This window comes from Macaca nemestrina, chromosome 7 (genome assembly GCF_043159975.1).
Source record: "Macaca nemestrina isolate mMacNem1 chromosome 7, mMacNem.hap1, whole genome shotgun sequence".
Taxonomy (NCBI): Eukaryota; Metazoa; Chordata; class Mammalia; order Primates; family Cercopithecidae; genus Macaca; species Macaca nemestrina.
Genome location: NC_092131.1, coordinates 156,969,078 through 156,991,424, shown reverse-complemented (window position 1 = coordinate 156,991,424; position 22,347 = coordinate 156,969,078). Strand labels below are relative to the sequence as shown.

The following is a 22,347-nucleotide window of genomic DNA, read 5'->3' as shown; positions in this document are numbered from 1 at the left end:
GGTGGTGTCTGAGGGCCGAGGCAGGTGTCAGTAAGGCGTAGAAATATAAATCCCGAGATTCTTGGCAAGTCCTGCAATCTTATTTAGCAAATTTGGGAACTAAAGCTCAAAGAGAATGTGGCATAGTTGGTTAATGTTAGACCTAGGATGAGAAGTTTGGTGTCCTCTCCTTTCCAGTGCTGTCTTTCATTGTACCAAGAGGCCACACAAGCTGAGGAAGTAAAGGAAGAACAAAAGGAACCCAGGAAAAAGGAAAACAAGAGGTGCCAAGGGATGAGAGGAAACCATAGGAGAATCATATGTAACCCCCACACTGCCGGTGTTATGGGGGTGAAGTTAGGTTTCAGTGAATAGCATCTTGAAGAGGCAAGGCATCACGGAAAGGCTGGGCTGCTGTGCAGAGACGAGATAGCCCCTGCTTGGCCTTATCATGGCAACAGGCTTTATGGACAGGCCCAGCATCTCTTCAGCCCCTTAGGGCTTTTTCGTTTTGTTTTTTAACATCAGTATGTAGAGCCTTCTTTTTCTATTCCGTCTGTAGATTGGTGCTGGGGGTCTGGTACCAGCCACGCTGAGGGCAGTTCTTTTGGTTTTATGGGGCTCCAATGAGGTTTGGAGCAAGACTGGAAGTCCAGGTGGCCTCCACGGGGAAGAACGTTATAGAGCACAGTCAGGATCTTCGGGGTGTGCCTCCTTACAGTATGCCTTGGTGGAGGAAGCCTCTGATAGGGGAATGTCCTGGGGCTCAGGACTGTCGGCCACGGACCGATAGCGGGGGCTCAGGAGTCCACCTTCCTCAGGACTCCACTCCAGCATGGGGTCTTCATCAACACTCTGGTTGAAGAAAGCCTTCAGCCTGTGAGGCTGCATCCTGTGGGCCACCACCATAGCCAGGCCCAGCAGCACACACAGCAATCCTGGAGACGAGGGCAACAGTTGTCCACTTTAGTGCTAGTAACAGCACCCGAGGACATCTTCCCCTGGGAGTGTCAGAACAACTCTAAGGGAAGCCTGCAGCCCCTGCTTCAGTACAACTTGGGCTCAGAGAGGAGACTGGCTGAGGGGCATGTGGCTGGTGTAGCTCTGTTGTCCTGAGTTTCCAGACTCCAAGCCCAGTGCTCCTTCTGTTATATCCCGGGAGAGAGAGAGAGAGAGAAAGGGGGAGAGAGAGAACTCTGAATATAGGGAAAGAAGAGAAAAAAACCCTGGGGAAGGGCAGGGCACAGAGGAGGAGGCTTGAGGAGGCCCATGAGGGAGGAGACAGTGAGATAGGAGAGGAGGATAAGACTGCAGGACGATTTAGGGCTGTGTAAGGCAGGTCAGAAAAGGGTATAAGAATGGGGACCCAGAGAAGGGTATTTGGAGGAAGCAAGAGGGGACAGGGGGTTGGAAGATTTTAGAAGCTGCTGAGTGAAGAGAGTTAGGGGATGTCAGAGACAGAGAAGATATAAGGGAGTGGGCATCTCTGAGGAGGGAGGGGAAGTGGCACTGGGGAGAGAAAAGCAGGAGATAAGAGATACAAGAGGGCAGGGCTTTAACGAGGGCAAAGCCATCCTGGCCCCCAGGAGCAGACCCTCAACTCCACCAACATGATGCCCCCAGGCCCTCCCTCCCTGGGCTTGAGCCTTCCAGTGCTTGTCTTTAGGGCTGGGTCTTACCTGTGGTCAATGTGATCCAGAAGGCAGGCCCATGGTGAGTATGCAGCACAGAAGCGCCCAGGTGCAGGGGACATGGCGGGGTGAGTGATGTGGCCATGGAGAAGAAGAGCAGAGCCAACAGCTGGAAGATGCCCGTGGCCAATAGCATGTAGCCACCGTATACCAGCACAGGCATGGAGAGCATCACATTGGCCAGCAGCCAGCAGAGGAATGCCACCCTGGAGAGCCAGGACCCAGTGAGGACTGGCCCGGGTACTTCTACCTGCTGGTGAACCTGGTCGGGCCCAGGTGGAGGCTCAGGGACCCAAGAGTGACCCAAAGATATGAGGTGGGGATTCCTTCCCACGGACTTCCCAAGGCAGCACTGTGGTGACTGGTGCCAGGCCGCCCCACCTGAGATACGCACGGGAGCGGAGGAGAGATGGGGAGAAACCCTGTTCCTGAATCTAGGCTACCAGGGCCTCCACCCCGTCCCCTTCCCATCCTCACCACAGCATGGCCGAGGCGTAGTGCCCCGCTAGGTGGTACTGGCGGTACAAGCCACATGGGCTTCTTGGAGTGAACTTCTCCGCTAGGTACAGCACAGGGTCTGGCAGCCCCTTCTCCATAGCCTTTGTATACTCCTCAGCATAGTTCTCGCCCAGGCGCCAGGTGAACTCCTCGTTGTAATTGATGGTCTCATTCAGCTGCTGCATGGGGGTCCCTGGGGCACAAGGCAGCTGTGCTCAGCAGGAACCCAAGGGCCAGAGTGGGGCCTAGGTAGGGACTCACTCACACTGGGCAGAGGGACAGGAAGTGGTCTCAACTGAGAGAAAGCAGCTTCCAAGGCCCTGAACTTCCCTTCCTACCATGCCTCTGACCTCCCACCTCACACATCCTCCCAGCCCCAGTGCCAGGCAACCTATAGCTCTTTGGACCACACCAAACATAGATCCCAAAGACAGCAGAGCCTTCCCCTCCCTCACAGGTAAGAGCCCTCCCTCACCTGTGAGTGTGATGTTGACTCCACGCAGCCCGACCTGCAGCCCAATATCAGCGCTGATCCACGCAGAACTGAAGGCCTTGTATGATGTGTTGGTGCTGACCTGGCCTACAGACCACTCAGAACTGAAATTCACAGCTGTGGTTGGGGAGTTGGACATATGGGAACTCAGAGAGGTCTGGGCATTACTAGGTTAGAGTCCGAAGGAGAACTACAAGGGGTCCATGTCTGTTTTGGTCATAATTGGATACCTGTTAACTAGCCAGGGTCTGGCTCATGGTAAGTCTGCCAACCATATGTGGGATTTCCCTTGGCCACATTCTGTTTACCTCTTCCCTCCCTTTCTCCCTGCTCTAGGGAGAGTCACTCAGGGAGCTGGGAAGGAAGCATGAACCTAAACCATGCCAGGCAAGACAAAAGCAGATAGCTTCAACACAGACTTTCTTTGAGACGGAGTCTTGCTCTGTCTCCCAGGCTGGAGTGCAATGGCATGATCTCAGCTCACTGCAACCTCTGCCTCCCGGGTTCAAGCAATTCTCCTGCCTCAGCCTCCCGAGTAGCTGGGATTACAGGTGCCTGCCATCATGCCCAGCTAATTTTTGCATTTTTAGTAGAGATGGGGTTTCACCATGTTGGCAGGCTGATCTTGAACTCCTGACTTCAGGTGGTCTACCCGCCTCAGCCTCCCAAAGTGCTGGGATTCCAGGCATGAGCCACCATGCCTGGCCTCACGGAGACTTTCATCTCTTCTATTTGCCTAATCACCAAACCAAAGCAAACCACCCTTTCCCATTTCCTCCCTTCCTCTCTGGGGCCCTCTCCCCACAGACATTCATTTTGACCTCCTTTCCCCCCTGAATAAAAGTGTTAGGAAGGTTGAGGAGATGCATCCAGTTTGTTTCCCAGGGTGACACCTCTCCAGGCAAGGGTAAGAGTGAGGAGATAAGGCCATGGGGACAGAGGCGTATGGGCAGGGTCTGGAAGCCACCTTGAAGCAAGGGCCCACCGCTGTGGGGAAACAAGGAGAGGAGAGGCAGGCTGCTGAGGGAGTTGAAGGGATGGAGGCAGCTGCCCAAGTCAGTTGCGCTTCGCACTCACCCAGGATCGCAGCCCCGATGAATAAGCCGGTCACCACCCGCAACAGCCAGAACAGCCTCTGAGTCACAAGGTGGGTGGGTTAAGTAAGGAGTGCCCTCCTTCCACATCTACCCTTCCTGTTTCCAGACTTGGGGGAGGGGTGGGAATTCTAAAGCTGAGATCACTTGGTCAGTTGAAATCAGGGTGTCTGGCACGTAATAAGTGCTTATTTATTTATTTATTTATTTATTTATTAGAGACAGGATCTCACTCTGTTGCCCAGGCTGGAGTGCAGTGATGCGATCTCAAATCACTGCAGTCACTCAAGTGATCCTCCCACCTCAGCCTCCCAAGTATGTGGGACTACAGATACATACCACGATGCCCAGCTAATTTTTTTATTTTTTAAGAGATGAGGTCTATACTATAAACCCAGGCTGGCCTCGAACTCCTAGGCTCAAGCAATCCTCCCACCTCAGCCTCCCAAAGTGCTGGGATTACAGGCATGAGCCACCATGCAGCACCAGCGCTCAATAAAAACTGTTGAATCAATGAATGGGGGGCTCTCTGCCTGGGATGGTGGTGATGCTTTCTCCACACTGGGGTCTCCTTCCTTAGTCTGGTTGTAGTCAGAGACTCTGGACTCCTCAGCCTGAGGCTGAGGTCTCTCTGGGCTGGGGTCTCCAGGACTGGGTTTCTCACCGTCTTTCCCCGAATGCCAGGCAGAATGACGATGAAAGTAACCAGTGCAGTCAGAAAGATCATGATGATGGTGGCTGAAGTGGTGTCCATTGGGAAGGTTGGCTTGGGGCCAGCATAGAAGGGGAATGTGTGTCCCAAAGCAGCCATCTTGGTGAGGTTGTGCAGGGGAGGCAATGCTGTACAACAACAACAGATATTTATTGCATGCCCTCAATGCACCTGACACTGTTTTTAGTGCCGGAGATACAGCACAGAATGAGCCACACTGGGTTTCTCTTCTCTGGAGCTCACATTTTGTGCATCATCAGACTCTGCTATTACTGCCGTTCCACTGCCGCTCAGCCATCCATCTCCCCATCTTTTAGGTGACAGAATGAGGGTCTTTGCCATCAGTCTCTGTTGCCCCATTCTCCTCTCCTAACCCCCAGGTTCCATAAATCAGTGCTACCACCACCCTTGAGGCTTCTCTGTTTCTTCTGGGTCTGTCTCAAGAAATAAAATTCTCTTCTCTCTCCTTCAGGCCCCTAGCACAGATAGATCACAGAACATAAAAGGAGCTATATTTACTATCAGGTGAAGGCATAAGGTGAAAGATAGTACAGATTACAAAAAGATTGGCTTTCTTCCTCAGTCCCCAAAGGAACAAAGGCCAGGCAGCTCTATGCTGAGTATATAATCCAGCCACATCACTGAGTTCCAGACCAGGCACTGCCCACAGAGGTCTGTCCAGCTTTCTCAAGCACCCTGGCTCTTGTTCTGGTAACTGCAGAACAGTTGAGCTTCACTGAGTTCACCTAAATAAGCACTGAAGGGGCACCTATCCTCTATCAGGCAGTGCTGGGGCCAGATGTCCTTCTATTCCACACATCAATATTGGCCCTTCTCTTTGATTCAAATTCCCAGGCCAAGTTTCAGCTCAAACCCTAGCTGTGGTCTTCTCTGCCTGTCCCCTGATCTGAGAACTTGTTTGACTCTTATTTGTTCCTCTGCAGGATATTGGGAAAATGGTACCTGAACTTAATGTGTTTAGTTAAATCTCAGACAGAATGCATTGCATGACACACTACTATTTTAGCACAAATAAAGGGGAAAAAAAGTCTTGCCCATTAAACCATGGCCACCATTGCTGGTGAGATATACCTAATTTCAGAGATGTCAAAATGTGGAAAAAAAAAATGCATCTTAGAGTCAATGATCCCAGTTTTCCTCGTTTCTTCTGCAGTGTGATCTGTACTGGGGTTTCAGTTTGCCCAGAAGGCTCCATAATGTAGTCTGACCACACATTGTCTTATTAAATGTTATAATGAAAGAATGAGCTTGGGAGTCAAGTAGCTCCAAAAGGTTTGAATTCTGCCTCTGCCTCTTGCAAGTCACTTGACCTCTACAGACACCCAGTTTTATTAAAAATTTGAGATAATAATGTCTATCTGATAAGCATCATTGTGAGCATGAAATGAGATTGTGTATATCAAGTGCTAAGAATGGTACTGGAAACAAATAAGCTCCCAAGTGGGGAAAGAGGGGGCATTTCATTACTCCATGTATCTCTTTCTCCAATCTTTCTTTTTATTTTAAGTAAATAAAAAACGGAGTACATTTAAATTTTTTATTAAGTTCTTAAGCTTCATAGTGTTTTTTGTTTGTTGGTTTGAGACAGAGTCTTGCTCTGTCACCCAGGCTGGAGTGCAGTGGCACGATCTTGGTTCACTGCAACCTCTGCCTCCCAGAATCAAGCAATTTTCATGCCTCAGTCAGCTGAGTAGCTGGGATTACAGGTGCGCACCATCACACCCAGCTAATTTTTAAGTTTTTTTTTTTAGCAGAGACGGGTTTTGCCATGTTGGTCAGGCTGGTCTTGAACTCCTGACCTCAAGCAATCCACCCTCCTCGGCCTCCCAAAGTGCTGGGATTACAGGCATAAACCACCGTGCCCGGCCTCTCCAATCTTTTTTGAAGAGAACCCTCTGCTGGAATCCATTCTGGGACTAGTTTCAGTTCTTTACTAATATTGTGATATCGGACAGGTAAGCAACAACCTCTTGAGTCCCTGGTTTCTTCATCTGTAAATGGATTTCATAATCTCCGGTCCCTTTTAGTTCTAATGCTGGGATTCTCCTAATATGCTCTAGCTCCCAGCCTTCCTCTCTCCTTCTAAGCTGGCCACCTTCTTGTGCTGTCTGTGGGAGGAGCATGGTGTCAGTCAAAGAGACAGAAAGACAGTTTTAACTTCTAATCCTGTCTTTTGGGCAAGTAACTTAACCCCTGAGTGTCAGTTTTAACATGAATTTTTTGGCTTTTTCTTAACTATTCAACTCTCCCATCCCTGAGGAATAGGCGTCTCTCTTCTTTCCTATTCTGCGAATCCATCCTCCTGGGCTCTAGCCATTCATGCCTGCCTTCTCCATCACCTTTATCATCTGTTGTCCCCCCTCCCTTCATAGCGTCCCGCTTCTTTTTCTCTGCTGGCTCCTTCTCTCAAGGGTATACTGGCATTTTTCCCACCTTAAGAACACACAGAGAAAGAACCTTCTCCCTTGATCTTCTTGGTCCCCTCCAGCTACCATCCTACTTTACTCTATTCCTGTCACAGCCAGGCTTTTGAAAAAAACAGTGTATATTGGCATTTCCACTGCCTTATCTCTTCAACCTATCACAGTCTTGACTTTTCCTCTTCCCTGTCTTCTCCATCAGGTCACTAAGTGTTAAATCCAAGGGGCAGTTTTCACTTTTCATGCTTCTTGACCTCTCTGTGGTATTTGACACTACAGACCATGTCCCCTTTCCTCAAACTTTACCTCCTTGCACTTCCATCACACCATGTTCTCCAGGGCCTCCTGCTTTTGGCCATCTCTTTGTGGCTCCTCTACTAGTTCCTTTTCCCCCCTGTTAAATGTTGATGCTCCCCAGGAATCTGTGGTGGCTCTCTTCTTTTAGCAGTATTCCCGATTCCCTGGGCAATCTCATCCATTCCCATGGCTGATGGTTCTCAAATGTCTTCAGGTAGCCCTCCTACCTGAGCTCCAAACTCAAAAGGGCCAATCACCCTGTGGACATTTTCACTTGGATGTTCCCTTGATGCCTCAAATTTAACAGCCCCTCAAATGGAATTCATTGTCTCTGCCCTGCTTTTTATTCTATTGTCTTTGTATGTTTGGCAACATCACCACTGGTCAATCAAATAAGCCAGACACCTGAACCATCTTACCTCCTAAATATTTCTTGAAACTATCCATGCATTTCCTTCTGTACTGCCTCTGCCCTAACCCAGGCTCATCCTCTCTTACCTGGTTCCAGAATCATTTTTTTCTAATAAGCAAATATAATCATTTCACTTCTCTGCTCTGGCTAAAATCTCATCTTCTTCCTATCCCATAGAAAGTGCTTTATAACCTGGTCCCACCTATACTCTCTCCATCGTTTGCCCAGCCTAATTTATAGCCGTATGAATGACTGGCCTCTCCCTGAATCTGACATGCTCTTTCAAGTCTTCAGTACCTTTGGATATGCTATTTCCTCTGCCTGGAATGCACTCACTCTCTTGGCAAATGCCTTTTCACCCTTCAAGTCTCAGCTTGTGTGACCTCCTCTGTGAAGTTTCCTCTGATGCCACTGGGCCAACGTAGAGGTTCCCACTTGGAACATTCTGATTGCATTTTGAACATGCCTTCATGATAACAATGATTACATTGTACTCTAATTGTCTGAACATCTGTCTCCCAATTAGGCTGTAATCTCCTTGAGGGCAGAGATTTAATCTTTCCATCTTTGCATCCCCTGCATGTAGAGTATACTAATCAGTCTCTGGATCAAATGAATAAATATGAGTTCCTCTCCCCATAGGTGACTTCTTCTGATTTTGCACACAAGGGGGAGCTATGCTCCCTTATCACCCTGCCCTATACTTATAAGTCAATATTAACTGAGTATCACCAATACAGAGCTAAGGACTGGGCACAAAAGGATGTGACTAATTCTGTCAACTTTTAGTAATTTCTTAAAATTCTCAGAAAGCCTCTTCCAATAGTTAGAGTCTCCAAGACTAATAAAGACCCAGACACAAATTTTCGTGTTTAATTGAATCGAAACATACATCTCAATCTTAGCTGAAATGAGTAACTAAGAATTCATGAATTAAATTCTTTTATAAAATATGTGATAGTGATATTTATTTTAAAGCAGATGTTCACTGACCTAAGAATTCTTTATTTATGACATTTAGACTGAAGCTACTATATTTTTAAATAAAAGTCCATAGGAGGAAGGCCTATAAAATGTAAAATATGTTGGCTAATAAGATAGGAAGATAAAGTGAGGCTAACAGCAAGAACACGTGTTATATGCTGGAATTCAAAAAGGAGTATTTTTAATATATGTGAATAAGAGATAATATAATGTATTTTGGTCAGGTTTAAATATTATTCCTGCATTTATTTTAAAGGGAGGTTATAAAAAAATTTAGAAGAACGTTTCATCTCTATTAACATATGCTTAAAATAAACACTAACAAAAGGCTTTTTGTATTTTAAATATAGAAGAACAACGTTAACTTATTTCCAGTTCTCCAAAATGTCATATTTAGGCCGGGAGCGGTGGCTCATGCTTGTAATCCCAACACTTCGGGAGGCTGAGGCGGGTGGATCATGAGGTCAGGAGATTGAGACCACAGTGAAACCCCATCTCTATTTTTAAAAAATACAAAATGTCATATTTATTAAAGATGACAGAAGCGAAAAGACCATTGGTAAATGAAATTTGCCTTTCTGAATTTCTTCTTGTTCAGTTTCATAATTTAGGTCCTCCTTTATTTGCATTGCCTAATTTAAAGTTAATTTTTCATGACCCCGACCCTAATTTGGTTTTCATTATTAAGCTAACAGGGCTTATGCATGAAGAGGTGGGAGTGAAATGAGAAGACCCCACACCCAGCAGTCCTGCTTTTCCTACAAAGCTTGTTTCCCTGGGGAACATCTTTCTTCCTGGCTTGTCAAGTAACGTCTGACAGTAGAATTAGTTTTAATGTGAGAAAATCTCATATCAATATTAATTTGACCCACTCCTCCCCTACCTCACCACCATGACTAGGATGTATGCACTGTGTACATTGATATAAATTATAAATAAACAGACACAAGATAGTCAAACATACACCTACAAATTTAGATAAACAGAGACACAGACACAAAAACCACCCAGACTCTGTCATTCTCAGTAATATAGACAGCTGTGTACTTCATCAGAGACCCGTGTGACAAAATTGGGATGCTTTCTCATGGGGTGGGGGGAGCTTTCCATACTTTAGGGTCCTCCTATCTCACCTGGCCTAGGGAGGAGGAGGAACTATCCTCCCTTTCTGGGCTCCCTTTATGTACTGAAGACTTCATTATGCTCAATCTTATTATAGACACAGTTACCCAATCCTTACCTACCACAGGTTGAAGTGGAGTTCCTATGTGTGTATAAGGGGTGAGTAAAACATAAAGTTACAATCTTTAAGAAAACTCAGCCTAGAACAACCTCCAGCCTTCATCATTCAAAGTTATGTGCTAGTGTCCTGTGGCCTCTCTTGTAGCCTGACAGGACTTTCTTCTTGAAGTTTCCCCCCTGCCCACCTCCCCCATCTGCTGGAACCCATAGAGTAAGGGCCACTAATTCTCCACAAGCAGGGAGTGGGTGACATGGCTGGAGTTGCCAAGACCTCTGACTGGTAATGCACTGCTACTGCAATGTGATGCTTTTTTCTCTGAGTGGGGTAGACCCCATTAAACGTTTACAGCTGTGGTTAGCCATGGGGACCCTGTCAGGAACTGATGTCCTAGACTTTCCTCTTCAAGGAAAGGGTCTGTGTGTATGTGTGTATCTGTGTATGAATGTATATGTGTGTTGTTGCACAAAAGTAGGAGTTAAGTGGAAAAATGGAACAAGATCTGAAAAGTGGATTGAATGTGGCTAAGGAATTCAAGGGTGCAGAATTATGCAAGCCAAACTATCCAGACTCGAGTTAAACTGGGATGATGATTCGATGTATATCTTTGCGGCACTTATGGCCTTAAGAGGTTTTCCTTGCCTCCCCAGTTTCTTACCAAACTCTCTCTTTGAAGAACTCCCACTTGATCTGAACTTTGTCTGGATGAAAGCAGGAAGTGTAGCCCTAGGTGCCAGGGTGGGAGCAAGCACTTCAAGACCCCCTCCAAAATCACCTGGACCGCAGAGAGCTAAGCAGCCGCATCCCCCACCACCCACATCCGGACCACTGTTCCCTACCTTCGCCTCTGTGTGTGGCCGCCTGCGCCTCTCGCCCGCCTTCTCCCGTGGAACCTCACACGAAGCGCCCCCAGGGATGTAAAGAGGGAACCAGGTCCCGACGTTCTGTGAACAAACACCTTACTCTCAGTGGGGGCTCCTGTCCGACCCCCACTCCTCTCCTAACTCACGTAAGGACCCGGCTGTGACTGGACAAACCGGGTCTGGGGTGCTTCCAGTCACTCTTCAAGTCACTCCCAAACTTCTCAAACTGCACCGAGGCTCTGCGGCGCCGCCTCCCTCTCCCGGCCTAGTACAGAACGGGCTGGGTGCGCCAGGACCGTAGTGCCGGGGTCTGCCAGCTCCGCAGCAGTCCCTCCAATCCCCCACCTCCTCTGCGCCCCCCACCCATACCCAGCAATCCCAGCAGCTCCAGCGCAAACCTAGAGATGCAGTTCCGGGTCTGGCGGGGCGCCGGCGCGGCTCGCAGGGCGGTGGGACCCCCGAGATCTCACGAGGATCCCCGGAGGGACACGTGACCCCAGGCTCTTAGAGGGGTTTGGGTCGGATGGGTGACTTGCTTTGACGCCTGGCCTGGTCTATGGGCGGCAGGTGATCGATGGTCTCGGACTTGGAGCCCAGACCCGACGGTGTCGAGAGGATTTGAGGAGCGTCTCCCCTCCCCATACCCTCTCCGCCTCCCACCCTCTCCCCAGCCGCGTGGGACTTGTGAAGGCGGACTTGCTTTTTTCGCCGCCCACACAACCGCACTAGCCGGGCCTTCAGCACCGACGGAACGTCTCTACCTGCGCCCCGCAAGCCCTCGCCGTCTCACCTCGCGCGCTGCGGTCCCCTGGAAGCACCTCCGCGGGTTCCCCGGCGCCAGCCTCCATCCCGCCTCACTGAGCCCCGCCCCATGGCTGAGCTGGGCCGCGCCGTCGCTTCCTCACCCCCAGCCCCGCCCGTCCCGGCGCAGAGTTGGAGAGGCACCGGACGAGAGAGGGCTCCGCGGGCCCAGCTGGGAGCCAGACCGGAGCCAAGTTGCAGTCCCGGGCTCCGGTGACGCCGTGGCCGCAGGTCAGATCGGGCTGGGGTTTTCCCGGCCCGCGGGCCTGGGCGCTCCAGGGCAGGGAGCTCCAAGGGCAGGGTCGGTGGGGGAGCCGCCGCTCCTCCACGTTATGGAAGGAAGGGGAATGCTAGCCCCTTGCGCCTCCGATCTTATCTTAAGGTTAAAACGGGCCCTGTTAGGGCCTGTCCTCTGCCCAATCAAGGTTTCGAGAGACTGGGTTCTTTGGGACCTGGGAATGTTGGGTGGCCTAGTTTGCCTGGGCCTACGGGTTCTTCTCCTGGCACCAGCACAACATACCAGGGAGGGAGCTTTGGGCTTTAGGATCCAAACTTTCCCCCTCAGCCCTCCCTTGGGACCAAGATGGCCTTGAACCATCTTCCTCCCACCTCAGGGCCACCAGGGTCACCACTCTAGGGCTTCAGGCTGGAAAAGCGGCCATGTGGGGCAAGAACAGGCAGGCCTGTGTTCTCCCTCTGGTTCTGCCGCTGGCTCTGCCTGGGGCTTCACTGCCCTGTCCTGGGGTTGTGCCTTCCTGTCAAGGTTGTTGAGAAGTTACTGCCCCATCGTTTTGTAAATCATTAAGGGCAACCCACCCACAAGGAGTGGTGATTAAGCATGTCCACCTTCTTCTTCAGCTCATCCCCACACAGCCTGGTCTGAAAGCCCATTTCATGCCCTTAAGGGCTGAGTGGTACATTAGCGTTGGGGCCCAGGATCCTGAAGACATGGTGGCGGGGCCCCGGGGTAGGGGGGTAAGGATATCTTGGGATCAGGGAAGGACCGCTGTGGCTACTTCAGTATATCCAGCTTTACAGTTTCAACCATCCAGAGCCCAGCTCTTCACTCACTATTAAAAGGCCAGCACCTGGACAGATTCTGTGAAATGCAGCAGGTGATACTGAGCTTTCCGGTTATGGCAGGGCCTAGGTTTTTTCATTTAACAGGAGATGGAGTAGGGATGAGGTCATTCCCTGGGTTCTCTCCTCTAGACAATCCATCCAGGAACCCTGATGTTTGGCTGGGGATGAGGCTTTCCCTGAGCTCCTTTCTTCCTCTATCCTATCCCCAATCTCCAGGTTGCCTTTAGGAGGTCTTCACTGGCTTTAGGTACTCCTTGCTCCACTCAGGAGTCCCAGCCTGAGTCCTCTGCTGCTTCTGTTTCCCTGTTGACTCTGGGTGGAGAGAGAGAGCAGGAAGCTTGCACTAAATACATGAGCACCTAGTAGTGCATCCCTTCTGGATCCAACCAGAGGAGCCAAGTTCCCGCCTACCCTCTCTATATCACATTTGCACAACACCTGTCACTTTTCGTGCTTTGAATTCAACCTCATTCTCACATCTGATTCTGGTAACCACGCTGAGAAGTAAACAGTTCAGGCATATTTGCTCCCATAGCTGGAAGAGGAAACCAAGGATCAGATTGGAGAAGTGATTTATCTAAGATCCCACAGTGGACTGGGAGCAGCACTGAGACCTCAGCCTAGTCTCCTGATCCCCAACCAGGGCTCTGTACAAGGAATACACTCTGTGGAGTGCTGGGTCAAAGCAGGGTTTTCCAACTAATCTTAGAAGGTAAAGTCCATGAAGATATGTACCAGGGATTTCTGTTTGTTTTGTTCATCATTTAATCTCCAGTGTCTATGTCAGTGGCTGGTTTGTAGTGGTGCTCATGAAGTATTTGCTGAATGAATTAAAGAATTTTGGGAAAGAGTGAGTCTCTTGAACTTTGCTACCTACTGTGACCTTGGCCCAGCCCCAGGCCTTGATTCACAGAGGCCTACAGAGTCCTTGACCTGATTCTTCTGAGTAGCTCGGGCTCATTCTCTGTCCTTTTTCTAGGGTCTCCATTTTGGGACATTCTAATCCCTGAGCCCCTATTATTTTCATCATGGTCTTCTGCCTGGCTCTAGCATGGACACTTCTGGTTGGGGCATGGACCCCTATGGGTGAGTACAGATTGGAGGAGAAGCATGGTTAGGAGCAGAGGAACCCAGCATCCTCTGGGCTCCCCAAGGACAAGATCTGTGTGATATTCTTCTGTATCCTTAGTCTCTAGCTGACACAGTGCCCTACAAGTGAGAGTTGCCCATTTCTAGCTGTTGAAGAAATGGATGGATAATGGAATGAAAATTATCCCCAAATACACAGAGTTAGGGAGCCTTCAGCTGCTGTCAGCACTTCCTATTTTATTCTTACAGTTTGGGGGCCCTTTCTCTCTCCTCTGTCTTCTCTTGTTTTCCATAAAGTGAGGGCCTCTGACTCAAAATAGGAAAAGATTGATTAGACACACAAGACAATAAAGGATCTTGGGATCAGATTGGACCCAAAGCTGAAAGGGAGTCATCAATATTTTTAAACATTATGATCAAAGACAAAAGCAATGTCTTCCACAAGAGTTTCATGTTGCTGCCTTCAGCGGACAGTTTCTCTCTGGAATCTGAGGCTGCTCTCTGTAGTCCGGATCTCTGTGGAGGGAAGTGGGCTTACAGTGCCACAAGTTAAATTTAAAAGATCAAGTCTCTGATCACTGGGGATGGGAGATGCAAAAACAGAAAGCAGAGAAAACTTGTAGAAGGATCTGTCTTGGCTGGAGGTAACAGGATGGTGACACCTTCCCTACAACTTCTCCCTTGCCAGAGCTGCTCACCTCCACATTCCTTCCAGCCCTCTTCTTTCCTTGGCTTTGGATTTTACTTTTCTCCCTCAGCTCTCACCTCTTATCCCCAAGAGGCACTTTCCCTGTACTGTCCTGCAAAGGCTCGCTCCTTTATGTGCCACAGGCTCATTTTATTTTAGAGATCACATGTGTGGCCCTGCCCAAAGTCTTGGACCCTTAGCTGGGTTCTTTGCTCGAGCATAAGGCCCTAAGTCATGTTCCCCCCTAACTCTCTGCTGAGTGAGTGTGCAAATGTGTGTGTCTGTTCTCTGAGGTGAGCAGAGAGGAAGCCCCAGGCCTATAGACTCCTAGTTTGGGGGAAAGAAACAGGCCGGCCATCTGATCTACTGATCAGAAAGATCCCTGCTCCATCCCCGATTCCATGATCCATTCTGGATCTTCCCTCTATCCCTCATTCCTTAGTTCTTTGCCCAGCAGCTGAGTGCTCCCTCCTGGACCCTCATTTTGGAGAGTACAACAGGATCAAGAGGAGGAATTGTGTGGGGAACAAGATGCCCCAGAGAAGGGGCAAAGTCATCCATATCACCAGTCCAGTCCCTGGTCCTACCCAAGAAACTGGGGAAAAAAGCAGTAGCAACACCACACCCCTGCCCTGGGCTCTGCTCAGCCAGAGAGGACTAGTCCCCTCACCACACTGACCCTGCCCAGGGATGGGTCACAGAATGGCATGTCCTTCTCGGGTGTGGAGTGTGGCTAGCTCTTGCTCTGTGTGGTGTCTTAGGACTGGGGATGGATTCTGTCCTGTTGTGTCCCCTCAGGGAACTGAAGTTTGAGGGGAGTAAAGTCCTCTGCATCCTACTGCCCACCGCCACTGCTCTCCTCCAGCCCCCTCTCCCTCTCTGAGGCCATCTGTCAGCACACACTGCTCCCTGCGCCACTACTTTTTGGCTCCCTGCCATGTCTCCCCCACTGAGCGGCTTAAAGATCTGGCTTGAGTTTGGACACGCTTTGCCCTGGTTTTTCCCTCTGTACCCTACCTCTCACATCCACTCCAAGTATCCACTTTCTGCTGCTCCAAGTGCCAGGCTCACAGCACCCATATCCAGCAGGCCTGCCTGTCCTCTCATGCACTGACTTGCCTAGCTGCCCCTTCCCTCCATTCTCACACAGGAGCTCAGAACCCCATTTCGTGGGAGGTGCAGCGATTTGATGGGTGGTACAACAACCTCATGGAGCACAGATGGGGCAGCAAAGGTGAGTGAGAGCCAAGTGGGGACAGAACCCCAGGGCCAGGGGGGTACTGCTGCTGCGAGGCAAGAGCTGGCAAGTACCAGCAAAGGCCATCCATTTCCAAGGTTTTAGGATCCATGACATGGAGGGAAGCCTGGGACAGAGGGGGTCTAGAATGCCCCCTGAAGATTCATCCTTATCCTTACCACTCCTGCCCCAGGCTCCCGGCTGCAGCGCCTGGTCCCAGCCAGCTATGCAGATGGTGTGTACCAGGCCTTGGGAGAACCCCACCTGCCCAATCCCCGAGACCTTAGCAACACCATCTCGAGGGGCCCTGCAGGGCTGGCCTCCCTGCGAAACCGCACAGTGTTGGCCGTCTTCTTTGGTGAGAACTTCAACCTCTGGGGGAAGGAAGCCAGTGGGGTTGGGTGGACACCTCTGCATGTGAAGAGGGGTCAGAGGATGAGAGAGAAGTGACGGAGAGCCTGAGGGATGAGGGTGAGAGGTGGAGGAGGCAGTGGGGTATGGTAGAGGTAGAAGCAGGTGGAGGGAGGATCCATGCTGAAGTGAACTCTGGTTGGGGAGGCAGAAATCTGCCCCAGGCAGAAAGATGATGGGTGGGGTTAGGGAAAGGGGACATCCCTCCATGTTGGGTTGTTGGTAGGGGTAAGAGGGTGGCAGAGATAGAAACATGAAAATAATCTGGGAGGGACTCTCCATGGGACCCTGTTCTTAGGCATTGCCCCATGGCTTCTAGGACAGGCTCAGGGCAGGGTTCTGATTCTGGCAGAGTGGACTGAGGAGAAGTCAAAGTGGGGGTGCTAGGGTGGCTTGACCCCAGTGACTGAGGGTTGGTGGCTGGCCCATCAGGAATGCCTAGTTCCTGCAGCATGTTGGAGCTGGTGCTGCCAGCCCCTTTGCCTAGGCACACTCACAGGGCACCTCCCAGTTACCAAGGAGAAAGCCAAACTGTCAAGGACAACAGCTTGGAGCAGGTGTAGGCACAGAGGGGCAGAAGAGACAAAGGACTGGGAGGGAGTGCCTGAGGTCAAGGCTTGGACTTGCCCATAAGGGCTGCTGAGTCTTTTGAAGCTTCAGGGGAGGGAAGGAGGCTGGATGCCTAGGGTGGGAGGCAAAGTGGCCCTCCGCTGGCCCTAGCACCCCCTCCTGCATTGCCCACAGGCTATCACCTGCTCTCGGACCTGGTGAGCGTGGAAACGCCCGGCTGCCCTGCCGAGTTCCTCAACATCCACATCCCGCCCGGAGACCCCGTGTTCGACCCAGACCAGCGTGGGGATGTGGTGCTGCCCTTCCAGAGGAGCCGCTGGGACCCCGAGACCGGACGGAGCCCCAGCAATCCCCGAGACCTGGTGAGGCGGGGAAGGCGGCGGGAAGGGGCCGCACCCCTGCCAGGTGGGGCCAGGGCTGCGGGCCTGGCAGGGCCTGACGGGGAGGGGCGCCCACTCCCCAGCCGCGGACAACCGCTGGGACCCGGCCTTTCCTGGCCCGCCGCCGCCCCTCGACCCCATCTCACCCGCCTCGTGCCCCGCAGACCAACCAGGTGACGGGCTGGCTAGACGGCAGCGCCATCTATGGCTCCTCGCACTCCTGGAGTGACGCGCTGCGGAGCTTCTCCGGGGGACAGTTGGCGTCGGGGCCTGACCCCGCCTTCCCCCAAGACTCGCAGAAGCACCTGTTAATGTGGGCGGCGCCCGACCCCGCCACCGGGCACAGCGGGCCCAGGGGGCTGTACGGTGAGGCCGCCGGGGCGGGACGGGACCGGCTGGGGGTCTGCGAGTGTGGGCTCCCCAGATCACGCTACCGCTCATCTCTTCCCCTGCGCCCCCACGTCGGATGCAGCCTTCGGGGCGGAGCGAGGGAACCGGGAGCCCTTCCTGCAGGCGCTGGGTCTGCTCTGGTTCCGCTATCACAACCTGTGCGCGCAGAGGCTGGCCCGCCAGCACCCAGACTGGGGGGACGAGGAGCTGTTCCAGCACGCGCGCAAGAGGGTCATCGCCACCTACCAGGTCAGCTGTCCGCGCCCCGCGACGTCTCCCCTCCCGCGAGCAAGTCCACGGGAGACTCCGCTGCCCCACGGAGCTCCCCATCTGTGGACAACCTCCACCCAGAAACCCCTCCCCAGACAGCCGAGGTCTAGGGAAGCCCCAGTAAATGATAGGGAGGCACAGCGCTGTTTAGAGGAGAAATCTGGCTGGTGATTATTATTTATCACCTCCCAATCCCCCTTCCCCGCTCCCCCAAATGCCCTGGTTCCTTGAGGAGGGAGGCCTCACACCGCTCCTGTTTGAGTTGCTTCTCCCATGACTGACCCTGCCTGGTCCTCATCTCCACCTGGAAGCCGTCCTTGGGCTCAGACCCTTCCAGGCCCCGCCCCATCCAACTGGAGCCTCCCCTCGCCTCTCTCTGCCCCTCAGAACATCGCTGTGTATGAGTGGCTGCCCAGCTTCCTGCAGAAAACACCCCCGGAGTATACAGGTGAGGGAGTGGGGAAGGAGGATGGGAGGGCTTTCGTGAGTGTGTTTTGTGGGGTGGGGTGGGGAGTACGTTGGGGATTTTAGGGCTAAATTCTTCTGTCCTCTCTTCTCCTGTTTCCCCAGGATACCGGCCATTTCTGGACCCCAGCATCTCCTCGGAGTTCGTGGCGGCCTCTGAGCAGTTCCTCTCCACCATGGTGCCCCCTGGCGTCTACATGAGGTGAGGGAGGGGCTCAAAGGTTTGCGTGCTGGGAGGGATGGGGCTGTCAACTGAAGAAAATCCGCCCTCAGGAGCTCTCTCTACAGGATTATCAGTCTGAAGTGTCCCCAAGGGAACGATGAATAGAGAGGGGAAGAAAAGCAATTGTTTTAAAAGATACATCACTGTGGTTTTTAAGCATTTTTACTTCCCTTCTCCTGCTGCTGGTGTAGATATTACCCTCCCCCCACCCATTAAATATAGAGTAATAAAGGTTCAGAGGGTGTCACAAAGCCCACTGGTCTAAACCTCATGTCTTGACACTACACTGGGGACATTTTTAGCTATAATCACAGGGCCCAGGGCCTGCAACCTTTTGGGGGCAGAGGGTTCTAAAATGTGTGCAATCTGAAGGAAAATATTGGCTTCAAAATAATGAAAAGGGAACTTGAAAAAGACACAGGCTGGGTGCGGTGGCTCACACTGTAATCCCAGCACTTTGGGAGGCTGAGGCGGGTGGTTCACCTGAGGTTGAGAGTTAGAGACCAGCCTGACCAACATGCAGAAACCTCGTCTCTACTAAAAAAAAAAAAAAAAAAAAAAAAAAGTATATACACACACACACACACACACACACACAACATTAGCTGGGCATGGTGGTGCATGCCTGTAATCCCAGCTACTCGGGAGGCTGAGGCAGAAAAATCACTTGAACTCGGGAGGCGGAGGTTGTGGTGAGCCAAGATCGTGCCATTGCACTCTGACCTGGACAACAAGAGTGAAACTCTGTCTCAAAAAAAAAAGATACATATTTAAATAAGTGTATATGAAACAAAGCATGTCCATTTATTTTTTTATAGTTGCTTTATAATTTAAAACAATTCATAGATTAGATTTACTCTGGAATAATCTCTGGGGTATGCCTGATGATGTACGAGACATAGACAATTGAGTTATTCACAGACAAGTAGTTTCAAAAGAACAATTTTTGAATCCTTTGAAAAGGTATATATGTACACATATGTTGTACATACAATTGTGTATGTATATATGTATTTTACATGTGTGTGTATATACATATATTGAGAGAGAGTCAGAGAGAGAGTGAGCGAGCTATGAGTACATTTAGATATTTGGTCTGATGTTGTTAATGAGGGAGTACATTTTAGATATTTGGTCTGATGTTGTGGATAGGACCTTCCAAAAGTCAGATCCCCCAGAACGTACCAAGGTCCGAACCACACACCACCTCAGAAAGGCCTGGGGTCCCTGGCTACCGCCTCAGAGACCAGAACTGATGCCTGACAGTATAACCCCATTACCTCAATCACCATCTCCCTGCTCTTTGCATTTCAGAAATGCCAGCTGCCACTTCCAGGTGGTCATCAATCGGAACTCAAGTGTCTCCAGAGCTCTCCGGGTCTGCAATAGCTACTGGAGCCGTGAGGTCTGAGCTGGGGGCCACAGAAGTGGTGGATATGTGTGTGTGCATGCGTGTGTGTGTGTGTGTGTGTGTGTGTGTGAGTGCATGGTGAAAGCAGGCAGTAAGGCTGAAGCGGACAGCTGGGATAGGCTGGGGTGAAGGAGGCAGCCTGGAGGACCTCAGGCATCTCCCCTACAAAGTCTGAGGTGACCAGGTAGCTGGACATGGCCAAAAGTCAAGCCACCACCCCAACCTCAGGGCTGTGGGAGAGCCAGTGGGGCCTGTGCAAGTATGGTTCTGCCTTTGTTGCTGCCTCCCATGTTTTCCCTCTCCTTCGACAGCTCTGGTTGTCCTGTAGGCCTTGGAGTACCCCAGCTAGTCTCACTTGCCCCAAGGAAACTTCCCATTAGACACACATCCCGGGCGGTGTGTGAATGCGTATGTGTGAGGGTGGTGGGGAGGAAGCAGGGGTTCTTAGAGATTATTGGGGATTGCCCATCCGTCCAAATCAGGCCAGCATGGATGAAGAGCATTGATCATGAATTTAAAGCAAAGCAAGATACTTTGTATAAAGTGTTTACTAAGAGGAAGGGAGTAGGGAGGAAGAGAAAAGAAGCCATAGAATCAGAGCCTGGAGCTGAGTTGAAAGAGGCCTCAGTGTCCCCCTCATCAAAGTCCCTTTTTATTAAGGGAAGGAAACTGTGTTCAGAGAGGGCCTGTGACTTGCCCGAAGTCATACAGCTGGTTAGTAACAGGACTAAGACCTAGATCTTCTAGTGAATTTGCCAACCACATTGTCAAGTCTCCCAAGGTCAAAGTAAAATTTTAAGATCCCTTGTGCTTGTATAGACCTCTGTCAGGCAGTATTGACTTTGGATGGGGACACCCCTCACCCTGAGTGGGGAATCAACCTGCAGAGCAGGAATGTCCCACCAGTTTGGGAGCAAACAGTAGGACTGGGTGGGCTCAGGGATAAGGATGATGGTGTGGAGGGAGCCTGGCTATCTAACCTCTGACTCCATTAACCACACCCCTCTCCTCCCCACCCACAATCTATAAAGCACCCAAGCCTACAAAGTGCTGAAGATGTGGACGCACTGCTGCTGGGCATGGCCTCCCAGATCGCAGAGCGAGAGGACCACGTGGTGGTTGAAGATGTGCGGGGTGAGTCTGAGGCTGTCCCTGCAGGTTGTGAACTCCTGGCCTCTGGGAAGAGGCTCAGCTGGACTTCCAGAGCCAGGTATGAGGGGGTACCTGGGGCTGGGAGCCTGCACTGCACTCACTGATGAGAGAGCTTCTGGCATGCTGATCATGGCTCCTTCTGGCTCAAGTCTTCTGGGGCTGGTTGGAGCCTGGGGCCTGGACTGGAGACTGCTGTGGTGGCCCTGAGCTCCCTCAGACTGTCTGGTATCTCGTCTCCAGATTTCTGGCCTGGGCCACTGAAGTTTTCCCGCACAGACCACCTGGCCAGCTGCCTGCAGCGGGGCCGGGATCTGGGCCTGCCCTCTTACAACAAGGCCAGGGCAGCGCTGGGCTTGTCTCCTATTACCCGCTGGCAGGACATCAACCCTGTGCTCTTCCGGAGCAATGACACTGTGAGGAGGGGTCAGGACCCCGAGGGTAGGGTGGGAGGGACAAGGCACGTGGGACTGAGTCATGGGAGATAGGTAGTGAAACTTGAGCACAGAGACAAGCACCTAGTGGGAGGGGCAGGGCTTACCCAGGTCACTTTTCCCAATAGTACATATCAGGATGAAGATTACCAGACCAGCAAGATTTGGCTTTGCACTCTGATTGTTCAGATCCAGCAAGCATGTATTGAGCATCTATTGTTTGCCAGGCACTTAATAGGCACTATCTCATTTACTGTTCTCTCCACCCTCCTGAGTGGGTATAGAAGGTCCTTAGGAACAATCTGTGCTTTCTTGCACTGATGTTTAAGCTGCCTTTCAGGAGTCAGCTGTTACTGGTGGCATGCCTGCTAGCCAAGAGACCAGACTGGGGCACCTTACCATCTTGACACAGCAGTGTTTCTACAATTGTGTGCCTACTCTATTGCATTTTGCCCTTACCATTTTATAAAATTATTGGAAAGTGGAGGTTTGAAAGGCCAATAAAGAAGTGATATGAGCATGGGGGCTCGTAAACTTTATAAAATCAATATATAGATAGGAATCACCAGGCATACCAAGAGTAGAAAATCTTTAGCTTCAAATGGGCCTCAGTGGAATTAAGCTGGTCAAGTGCTATTTACACTGTGGGGAAAAAAACTAAAGTAAAGGTCAGGTAATGCTGGTGATATGTTTTTGAAAACTGTCTCTAAAAGGCAATATATAATCAGGCATTTGATTAAAAAAAAATTTAGTTCTAAAGAATAGAAACCTTTTATAACACATCATTCTGCCATTCAACTTTTGCGCTTCTGGTTTTGTCCCTTCAACTTTCATACCTTTTCAAGAACAAGTTATGAATGGGGATTGGCTGGCTGTTTTATTACTTTCTAGAATAGGCAGCTGAATGTATGAGAGGGTTCCCATAATGGAGTTCACTTATGTAAAGCACTCAGAGCAGTGCCTGGGGCATAATAAGCACTATAGAGGAGTGAGTTGCTGTTACTGACATTTATTATTATCATCCCTGGGGCTAATCCCTGCG

The 22,347-nt window shown here is 50.8% G+C and overlaps 2 protein-coding genes across 4 annotated transcripts in view; one reads left to right on the top strand and one right to left on the bottom strand.

Moving 5' to 3' along the window:
• Positions 1 to 52: 52 nt before the first annotated feature.
• Positions 53 to 11,141, bottom strand: LOC105491092 (dual oxidase maturation factor 1). Its single transcript, XM_011757253.2, has 8 exons — positions 11,103 to 11,141; positions 10,681 to 10,785; positions 4,420 to 4,595; positions 3,739 to 3,796; positions 2,644 to 2,778; positions 2,148 to 2,361; positions 1,659 to 1,876; positions 53 to 917 (listed from the first exon to the last, which is right to left on the bottom strand). The coding sequence occupies exons 3-8, from the start codon at positions 4,564 to 4,566 to the stop codon at positions 658 to 660; spliced, it is 1,032 nt and encodes a 343-aa protein (XP_011755555.2). The 5' UTR covers positions 4,567 to 4,595; positions 10,681 to 10,785; positions 11,103 to 11,141; the 3' UTR covers positions 53 to 657.
• Positions 11,142 to 11,631: 490 nt separating this feature from the next.
• LOC105491060 (dual oxidase 1) overlaps positions 11,632 to 22,347 on the top strand; it is a 35,985-nt gene continuing 25,269 nt past the window's right edge. Inside the window, exons 1-13 of one of the 3 annotated variants that reach the window (XM_071066921.1) lie at positions 11,649 to 11,736; positions 13,124 to 13,300; positions 13,568 to 13,674; positions 15,516 to 15,599; positions 15,796 to 15,960; positions 16,758 to 16,945; positions 17,128 to 17,329; positions 17,436 to 17,602; positions 18,011 to 18,071; positions 18,194 to 18,290; positions 19,626 to 19,716; positions 20,754 to 20,856; positions 21,115 to 21,287. In XM_071066921.1, coding sequence (XP_070923022.1) covers positions 13,617 to 13,674; positions 15,516 to 15,599; positions 15,796 to 15,960; positions 16,758 to 16,945; positions 17,128 to 17,329; positions 17,436 to 17,602; positions 18,011 to 18,071; positions 18,194 to 18,290; positions 19,626 to 19,716; positions 20,754 to 20,856; positions 21,115 to 21,287 — 1,389 coding nt within the window. In that variant the 5' untranslated portion in view covers positions 11,649 to 11,736; positions 13,124 to 13,300; positions 13,568 to 13,616. Of the gene's footprint in view, positions 11,737 to 13,123; positions 13,301 to 13,567; positions 13,675 to 15,515; positions 15,600 to 15,795; positions 15,961 to 16,757; positions 16,946 to 17,127; positions 17,330 to 17,435; positions 17,603 to 18,010; positions 18,072 to 18,193; positions 18,291 to 19,625; positions 19,750 to 20,753; positions 20,933 to 21,114; positions 21,288 to 22,347 lie in introns of those variants that run through there. The other 2 variants (XM_011757209.2, XM_071066922.1) reach the window with 2 other exon arrangements.

What these genes read in the sequence shown, in the direction of transcription:
- LOC105491092 (XM_011757253.2), bottom strand. Translation starts at nt 4,566, where the DNA reads ATGGCTGCTTTGGGACACACATTCCCCTTCTATGCTGGCCCCAAGCCA. An exon ending in CTGGCATTCGGGGAAAGACG is followed by an intron (nt 3,797 to 4,419) that starts GTGAGAAACCCA and finishes CTTGTGACTCAG; the next exon opens with AGGCTGTTCTGGCTGTTGCG. An exon ending in CATCGGGGCTGCGATCCTGG is followed by an intron (nt 2,779 to 3,738) that starts GTGAGTGCGAAG and finishes CCCCAACCACAG; the next exon opens with CTGTGAATTTCAGTTCTGAG.